Genomic DNA, 10026 nt, shown 5'->3' with positions numbered 1-10026 from the left:
AAGCATGATCTTGCATCTCTGTGTTAGTGTCATTGTTTGAATGGTGACAGACTTCCTGTGCCTGTCAGGGGAAATTAAACATGGCTAGCCTGCTCTTCCTGGATGCCTGACAGAGGATGTGGTTTACACTGTGGTCAGGGCTCAGTTTACCAGAAACCACATTAACACTAATATTTATTTTTGCTGCATTGAAAGGATGCTTTTCAAAAATATGATCAAAGACAACCTGAATGGCACCGGATGCTTTGTTTAAAACACCATCAACCAGAACAGACAAAGAAAAGCCACATTTTATGATTTCAGTGTTGTCTTTATTCATAGCTTATTATGACATTAATCAAAATATCAAAAGATCTGGAGCCTAGGTGAGCCTTTTCCCAGATGTGCAAAATTCCATGGAAAAATGCTGAAATTATAGCATGCATTTCAAAGAACATTGTTTTGTCTGCAGAAACTTGGTTCCCCGTTTCCAGAGAAAGTCTTAAAATGAGCTGCATATAATTACAATCGAAGTGGAAGTACCTACCACATATTGTGATTTGTTTGGAATAAGTGGGATATTAAATCTCTAGGTAAGAATCACTTATTAACCTGTACTTTTTTACACTCTGTCATGCTGAGATATAGATCAGTGAAAGGAAATGGCCGAGTTCCTTGTGAGGAACTGGCTTCTCTGCTTGAGCGTGAACCTTTCAATTTCCCCTTTTCCTTTCTCACCCTAATGAGGAACTTTATGTATGTGATTAAAACCACCACATTAGCCAATCAGGATTGGGCCTAGGGCTGCCATATGTTGGATTGGGAAAGTGGGTATTAGCCATTTGTAATAGAAGTAACTTAAAACCCACCAATTGGTTTCCTACTTCACCTTGTGGCACACTAAATCAAGAAAATGGTCTTCATGTGCACATATGCATGTGTTTATGTGTTCATGTGAGGCACCTACATTTTCACAGCGGGTATGCTGCAAAGCTTGGGGCAGGATTTTTGGTGTTCCTCTCCCCAATGCCTCCCTCTTCCTCTGGGCACTGAATATATGCAGCTCCCTTTTCTCCTCCTCAGTGAGAGTGTGGCAATAACGCACCTGGTCAAAAAAAAAAAAAAGAGAGAGATGACAAAAGAATAGGATGGAGACGTAATTTTATGGCTAAAAAGGGAAGCCCCAGAGAAAAAAGCCAAATAGAACATCCAGCCATTAAAGTTGGTTGCTGGGCATTCATCCTCTGCATGCAGCTTTGGGGTAGTGTAGCCATATATAGCTGTTAAAGGGTTTAATTAGAGCTAATTCCTTTCAAGGCTACATTGAAAGGATGGCATGAGCAATACACAAACCCTTCCTCTGTGTTTAGAGATGGTGATGAAGGCTCCAGATAAAAGACCAAGGCTATCCTAACCACCAGCTTAGTTGTTCTCTAAACAACAGTAAATGATGCTGACATGTGAGCTCACGCATACACACATACACACATACACATACTGTGTCTCCCTTTTACACACCCTGAGCGCTTATCCTGTCTGACCACAGTTTTGCAATGAATCCTCTCAGAGTCTGCCTCCTCAACCACCAGATCTGCTAACAAACATCATAAAACCACTCAGTCATAAACTGTGTGTGTGTTGAGTGTTTTCATGTGTGTATACAGAGGTAACCTCTGTCAGACAATAGCCCCCCTTCCCTCCTATCTAGTGATAACCTTATTCTAATGTAAACTCTATTAACACAGATGTGAAAGGAGTGCTGGTTTACACACCATAAAACCATTATACAGAAGAGGCTGGTATGTGCTTTACTGTCACAGGAGGGTTTTTGTCAAACAGTTTAGGGAATGTGGCCATTGTAGTTTTACTAGAAATGGCTAGGAAGATTGTCTGGGCTTTACTCAGCTTTTGTCTTTAGTTTCATTATAGCTGGGTATTGTTTATTTCTTACTGCTAATACAATTTAAGAGTTTCCAAAAGAGAATCCAAAACTGCACTTATTTCAACATCTTGCTTTGAGGGATATAAACATTTTTTCTACATTAATTTCATTTAACAAAAGAAGACCTGTCAAATGTTGACTGTTGACAAAACACAAGTAGACATAAACAAGCTGCCTAAATTTAAATTGTTGAAAAACAGCATAATTGTTATTTAATTATGGAACTTAATGTTAACTTAATGTTACCTGATAATAGCTAATTGTATAGGTAAATGTTGCTGCACAACAGTCACTGAGCAGTCGGTTTGCTGACTTTATGTGCCACTGTTACACAAAGTTTGACCATTTACCAACTTCATAGTTACCACTTAATGCCACAGTGGCTGCAAAACACTTTCTTTCCTCTCACTTGTTTTTTTGTCTGCTCTGTTACCTCTAAAACTCATCTTTTAGATTATGACCTGAAAGAATGAGTTAACTGGGTTAAAACTTTTGTGAATGACAGTCAGTGGATTGTGGTCTGTTGTTGGTTTTCCTTGCCTTACACAGTACCACTGGGGCTGCTAAATGGACTTTAACTAAACTTGGAGAATAATTCATTTGACAAGCCTAAAGATTCTCAGAATGAGCATTTAGTTGGCCATGACAGGAACTGTTTATTTCATGTGTACTGTTTCCTTTTTTAAGCTTAGGGTAAAGAGCTTTTTGTCTAATAATATAAAGTATTATGTGATAGCTTTAGGATTTCTTTGAATGGTCATAATCGCCAGACAGTTGTGAGCTTCATGTGAGTTTACCCCACATCCACTGGTGCCATTTTAAAAGCAGAATTTTTGACAGCACGTGGTTCTGTGGATATATTTTCCCTTCTGCTGCTGCACTGTGACCAGAGGATGTGGAGAAAAATACAGGGCCTGAGGTTACTGCATGTCCGGGAATGTTCATGTACAGGGTTTTATCTGACTGGGTCTAACCTATAAGCAGCTGGCCAGTGAAGCCTCCCATGGCAGTGGATGATCAACGTTGGATTGCCCCGGAGCACAGTACCTGTTTGTTTTGACTGTATGAGGCAAGTGTGTCTGCAGCATGTGATGTGTTGCCAGTTAACGAGAGGATTCTAATGACCCATAATATTATTGTCAATGCTACACTACCCATTGGAATTGATTTCACTATTTTGGGACTGTATGTGGTTGTGTCGGGGAAGATGCAGTGACCACCGGTTGGATTTACTGACCTTGGAGCTACTTGAATGGGAGTGATGTTTCTACTATTTGATGAGACTTAACAGTAAGTTTAAAAAACATGTATTGCTGCCTTTATCTTAACTGCATGAGAGTTATCCAAAAATCCACCTTTTTCACATCTAGAAAGGGAAGAGCTACTGTTCCCTTTCTAGACAGTTCCTTTCCTTATTATCACACATCCTTTCAGTGTCTCTCTCTTTACCTCATTGTCATGTGGCGGCAGCTGGTAGAGGAGCTGTTGGATCCTGTGCTTCTCCCCGGGGCTATTGACATATGGCACCTTGTCCTCTGGTAGACAGGAGAAGTACATCTGGACCTGCGAATGGAGATTGATGAATGAATTTTGAAAGACAAAAAGAAACTGCATCTTGCCAGTCCATTTGTGTTTGTGGAGGAAACAAGATGGTGACAAACTTATGATTTAACATTTTAAGTTTTAAAGACTCTATAATGTCATTTTCTTTTTGTAGTGTGGTCATTGAGACCACATAAATGCATGAGAGATGTCACGACCAAGAGGAGGAAGGGAAAGCATAGGTGTGAAGAGGATGATGTCACTGGGGAATGACTGCTGTTATGTGTGCCCTTATTTTGTGACATTGTAGGGCAAACATGTCAACCTCTATCCAATCACAGGTACCTGGCTGTGAACTCTTTTCTCACACAAGTGACAGCAAAGGACCAGGAATGTTAATGCGTGCCTGGGCTAATTTTTCCTCACAGGAGAAATGGAAACATGGACATAATTTTGTTTGTCTGTGTGCATTTCCACAAAAATACATGGGAAGAGGCTTTTCTAACTGAGATGAATTGAATATGTCTATCTTAAATATACACCAGTGAATGTGAAAATCCATAGCTAAATGTTGGGCTTCAGTGTGTGACACTACTAGTCCACTAACATACCACAGAAAAAAAAGGTCTGCACACATTTGGAGTAAAAGCCCATGGTTTAAACTCTCTTCCTCTGAAAGAAAATTCAACCTCTATATTTTCCAACAAGCTGTCAGCTTCACCCACAAGTTATTTGGTAATCAGTGTTTTATCTTTGCTGTGTCCACCACCTTAAATTGGATTTCCCTACTCATATAAGGGAAAAAACAAACTACAAGAACAAAGTAAGAAGAATAGGTTTTAATAAACTGAAATTGTCAGTCAAGTACATTTAAAGGTAAAGTGGAACAGGATGTGGTCCGAACCTGCTCAGGCCTGAGTCCCTGTGGCACCCATGTGTACTCCTCCAATGCACAGCCAGAGTCGTCATCTGAGGTGGAGCTCCTCTGGAAGCCCACTGATATCTTCCCCATCTTTCCGCCAGCACGAGCCTCCATGTCTGAGCCTTGAAGAGGAGGATGTTCTCCTCGCGCACTGCACTCCAGGTTCATTGTACACGGGTGCTGTGAACAAAAAGGCAGGATTTAGGAATCACTTTAACAGGACTTATGTTTCTTTCTTTTATTTTCTAATCTTTTTTTTATTTTCCTATCCCTATTCTGTTTGCTTGATACTTTTTCTTAATTATGACCAAGGTCTGACTTTTATTTCTGGCTAAAAACTAAAAGAACTTCTTTACTTTCAGCATTTCAAACAGCTTTTTTCCCTTGTCTTTACAGGCAGATACAGTGCTTTTATAAATACAGTGATTTTATAAATCAGTCATGGTCAATATAATTTGGCTTTTTTGACAAAAAAAAAACTGTCACAGTGAAAACAAATTTCTACAAAGCAATGTCAATTAAATAAAAATATGTAATGGGAAATCAATGATTGCATAAATATTCACCCCTTTAAAATGACAGATGTAATTAAATAGAGCTCCAGCCAACTGGTGCTAGTAGTCTCACAATTAGTGAAATGGGGATCACCAGAGTGCAGTGAAGGTGTCTCAAGTGATTGTAGTATAAAGACACCTGTGTCTGGAAGGTCCAGTCACTGGTTAATCAGTATTCCTGGCTACCATTACAACATGAAGATAAAAGAACACTCCAAGAAACTCAAACAAAAGGTTATTGATAAGTATAAGTCAGGGGATTGATACAAAAAATTTCCAAGCACTGAACATCCCCTGGAGTTCAGTTAAATCCATCATCAAGAAATAGAAGGAATATGGCGCATGTCTAAATCTGCCTGGATGAGGCCGCCCTCACAAACTGAGTGACCATGCAAGAAGGAGACTAGTAAGAGAGGCCACCAACACACCTATGACTACTCTGAAGGAGTTACAAGCTTCAGCAGCTGAGATGGGGAGACTCTGCAGCTGTTGCCTGGGTTCTTCACCAGTCAAAGCTTTATGGGAGAGCAGCAAAGAGAAAACCACTGTTGAAGACAACTCATATTAAATATTGACTAAAGTTCACCAAAAGGCATGCGGGAGACTCCATGGTCAAGTGGAACAAAGTTCTTTGGCCTGAGACCAAAATGGTGCTTTTTGGCCATCAGAGAAGAACGTTATGTTTGGCGGACACCAAACACTGCACATAACCACAAACACACCATTCCCACTGTGAAGCAAACGCACTGTGGTGGCAGCATCATGCAGTGGGGATGCTTCTCAGCAGTCTGCCCTGGAAATTTGTAAAGGTAAAGGGTAAAATTAATGCGGCAAAATATGGCAAAATCCTTATTCAGTCTGCAAGAGAACTACAGCTTGGGAGAAGATTTATTTTCCAGCAAGACAATGACCCAAAGCACGCAGCGAAAACTGCACAGAAATGGTTTAAAGACAACAAGGTGAATGTTCTGGAGAGGCCAAGTCAAAGCCTAGACTTCAATCCAATAGAAAATTTGTGGCTGGACTTGAAAAGGGCTGTTCACACCCGATCCCTGCACAACCTGTCAGAGCTTTAGCAGTTTTGCAAAGAAGAATGGAGTAAAAATGCAGTGTCCAGATGTGCAAGCCTGACTCAGACCTATCCACACAGACTCAGTGCTGTGATTGTAGCCAAAGGTGCATCTACTAAATACTGACTTGAAGGGGGTGAAGATTTATGCAATCACTTATTTCCCCTTACATATTTTTATTTAATTGACATTACTTTGTAGAAACCTGTTTTCACTTTGATATTAAAGAGCTTTTTTTTGTCAAAAAAGCCAAATTATATTTACCATAATTGATTTATAAAATTAATAAAAGGGTAAAACATCCAAGGGGGTGAATACTTTTTATAGGCACTGTTCCATGAATGGGGACTAATCTGTCTAATGGCTATGTGTCTAGCGCCTTCAGCAGCAGCCCTCTTGTCTCAGCACTAGCCATGTTCTTCAAAGCCATTTCAGTTTGATAATGGCGCTTTTGTCTCGAGGTGTTGAAGAAGCAGCTTGTGATTTGCCATGCTCAGCCCTGGCTCTTTGACATGCAAATCTGGACCAGACTACACCTTATTTGGGTAAAAACTGTGTGAGAAACTGTATGCAGGTTTGATGTTTTACACAAAAGCAGAACTATCAATGACATTGTTTTCTAACAGCCCCTGTTAACTAGAACTGTAGAGCAGTTAGTGAATTCTTTCAGAGCAATTCTTATGCCAGGTGATAGCCAGTTAATGTACTGTCTTGTTTTGGGGTATTCTTGATTTGTTTTTCAGAGATCCTTGTGTTGCCTGCTGTTCTTATGGTGTCTGTTGTTTAGTCTCTACTGCTGTTGATATACAGAGTTTTTCCCCATTGTGGAATTAATTGTGGAAGTAATATTCTTGTTCTTGATTTCTCTCAAGTGCTTTGTTTTGTCTTGTTTTTAGGGGCCTTTGATTTGCTTCTTGGAGGTCCCTATGGTGTTTTGTTGTTCTTGTGGTTTTTTGTTGTTTGCTCTGTAATGCTGCTGGAACACTGGAATTTCCCCATTTTGGGATCAATAAAGTCTTACCCTACCCTTACTTAGGGTTTTTATAAAGGTTATTGAGGTAGGGAGAGGTGTTAACTTTTTTTATGACTTTAAAAAAAAGAAAAAAGCATGACCCTCCCCAGGATTACTAATATTTGGTTTTGACCCTCTCCTACCCCAAATTTTTAATACTGATTTTAAGCAAATTTTTACATAGCCTAAATCTCTCACTAAAAGTGGATTTATAATTTTAAAAGTTATGGTAAACATAACAGATGGTGTGTTCTGTTTATTACCACTGTCAGAGAACAAGCAATAGGTGCGTTTTCACATTACTTTTTTGTAACTATTCAATGTTTTTAACACTAAATTTTGTAAGGAAAGAGGAAAACAACATATAAATTGGGTCTTGGAAAAAAGTAAAGAAAATCCCCTCCTCTCTAGTAGAAATATCATGTCTTCTCTGCTCACCCTCAAGGCTTCCTACAACTTACCATGTTGTCATACCCCAGTAACAAGAAAGGAGAAATATTAATATTCCACCTAGCATACAGTTGAATAAAGCCTGGGACTTCACAACGTTGAATTTACAGATTAGAAGTGCTGTTTTTAAAAGTCAAACCAAAGCTCTTATCACAGGACAAAAGGATCTTTGAGTGTTGCTTTGTTCTTTAGTGACTAATCTATCAGATTTATGGTAGGATAGATAATGCTATCACTCAAGCTTTTCCTGACCTGATCTGGTTTATCTCACCTAACCTAGCTAAAACCAGTAAGTAGTGCAATTAGATTCAGTCTCTTTTTCCCCAAGCTTGTTGTGTGTCCTAATTATCAATGGCACTATGGTTTGGAAGACTTTGTGCTGCTTAGACTTTAGCAGTAAAGGGTCATTGCTTCTGTTTTAGCTGAAAGTGTGAGCAGTGTGAGTGTAGATATGGTACAGCAAAATTAATACATGACATTTGGTAATGGACACATGCTGTTGAAAGGGTTTCGACATATGTAAAAATATAGTGTCACTGCCAATATCACATTTTACAAAATATCTGTGACCAGACTGATACTGCTAGCATATTATTTGTCCCATTTTATGTTTGAAAACGAATGCTCCTAAAACATCTAGATACCTTGTGAAAAAAGGTCTAATTATCTAATGAGCACTTTCATCTGGATTTATCAGTTTGTCTGAAATCTGAAATTAGAGAAAAATGCTTATTAACATCTCCAAGAGTGTAAAGTGACCTATTATAATTTCTTGTTTTCTCCAACTAACAGTCAAAAACTGCAAAAATATTCAGTTTCCTATCATATGACAAAATAAAGCAGCAAATCCTCCTTTTAAAGAAGCTAAAAGAAACTAATCATTCACATCTGGTTGTTAAATGACTAAAATGATTAAGTAATTGTCAAAATAGTCAGTTAACTGTATAGTATCTGTTTTTCCTCCTCTGCCCTTCAGTTTTCCTGCCTCTCATCCCACAAGTTACATGAAAAAGTAGTGCAGATTCCTAAGCCAACATACACAGCAACTCACATTTCACCATGTCACCTCTTGGCAATAACACAATGGCTGTCTTTGTCAAAAACAAAACCAAAATGTCCACCTATTGCTCCTCTACATTTCAGCTACAGTGAAGACATGACAGGTTGAGACAGATGGGGTTAAAAAGGGAAACTTATTTGAAAAGGGCATTTAAAGAGTCACAACACTGGGTCTGTGTAAACAAGGGCCAGATGTAGCTAACAGTTAACTGTGTGCACCTCCCCAGCTTAACTGACACTTTTAAAAGGACTCTCCTTCACCTGAGGAATTAGTCAAATGTGTTATTTTCAGAAAATAACCCAACCCTGGGTGAACTAAGGGAATACCTCCTCATTTAGTTAGCCTACAGCTTTAGTTACCCGCAGATAATTCAAAGGACTAATTTGGAAATATTGAGTACTTGTTGGAATGAAAAACTGTTTTCTAAATGTCATGGGATTTATTATAGGTTCAAAGGTTGAGGTCATCACTCTGACTAGTGCAGAGTGTTATTTTAAGGCAGAGTGGGTGTTAGGGAGTGCACAGAAGACTTAACACAGCTGGAGTGAGGCCACCTACTCACACACAATCACCTCACCGCAATCAATGCGCACAAACGCAACATGCAAGAAAGAGATATACCCATCACAGATAGAGCAATACACACATGCAGTATCTCAGACACCACATATTAATCTTCAGGTAAGCTTAGCCATTCATTCTTTTCAGCTATTTTTAAACATTTTAACTGAAAACCCTCCCACAGTCAATTGCATGCCTCTCCATCAACAGAACTAAAGGATGGGGGAACTTAGGTACAAGAATTTTTCTATAGCAGTGCTGCAGAAGTGTTCTTCAGTCAACATAATCCTTCTGCATTTCCAGGTTTTTGGAGGTGGACGTGTATTTTTCTCTTACCCTCAGAAAAAGCATCTTTCTTTCCACCTCCACAGAAAGCTCTCATTCGCTCCCAGGGTCCCTCGTCATGCACAGCTTCAGCTCTGGCTACATGTTTGCAGCATCAGGCTCAACGGATCCACGCTCTAATCAGATCCAGATTCAACTCAGTTAGGAAGAAATCTCCCAACGTTTTAAAAGTCTGCTGTGGTGAGGGGGAGTCCAAAAGGCACGGCTCTCACTCTGCAGCTGGGGAGCAGCTCATTTGGCTATCCCAAATTTTCAAGGTCCAACCAACAAGGAGGGATGGCAGAGAGGTGATATCGCTGTCTGGAGTGTTTCTGATCCCTATGAGTATGTGTATGAGTGGATGTGTGAGCGTGTGTGCTCTTGGAGCAGCCAAGCCTTGTCAGCCCCTCCCTCATTCCTCCCCTCCAGAGCAAATTTCCTGCCACCGCATTTCAATCACACACACACACACACACACACACACACACCAGTCAACAACACCCCTCTATCACCCCTTCCTCCACCAAAATGAGACCAAGCACTCCACCCCAACCCCCGTGCTTGGCTGCAGGATTCCTGAGAGCCAGTTGACATGTCCACTCTACTCTCA

The 10026-nt window shown here is 39.9% G+C and overlaps 1 protein-coding gene across 1 annotated transcript in view; it reads right to left on the bottom strand.

Moving 5' to 3' along the window:
- prickle1b (prickle homolog 1b) overlaps positions 1-9484 on the bottom strand; it is a 14887-nt gene extending 5403 nt beyond the window's left edge. Inside the window, exons 1-4 of the mRNA XM_020599447.1 lie at positions 9429-9484; positions 4368-4565; positions 3371-3484; positions 947-1084 (exon numbers count right to left, since the gene is read on the bottom strand). Coding sequence (XP_020455103.1) covers positions 947-1084; positions 3371-3484; positions 4368-4565; positions 9429-9443 — 465 coding nt within the window. The 5' untranslated portion in view covers positions 9444-9484. The remainder of the gene's footprint in view (positions 1-946; positions 1085-3370; positions 3485-4367; positions 4566-9428) is intronic.
- Between the last annotated feature and the right edge of the window lie 542 nt (positions 9485-10026).

The sequence above is a fragment of the Monopterus albus genome, unplaced genomic scaffold (genome assembly GCF_001952655.1).
Source record: "Monopterus albus unplaced genomic scaffold, M_albus_1.0 scaffold41.1, whole genome shotgun sequence".
In the NCBI taxonomy this organism is placed as follows: domain Eukaryota; kingdom Metazoa; phylum Chordata; class Actinopteri; order Synbranchiformes; family Synbranchidae; genus Monopterus; species Monopterus albus.
The sequence above is the reverse complement of the archived record's forward strand: the minus strand, read 5'-3'. Positions and strand labels throughout refer to the sequence as shown.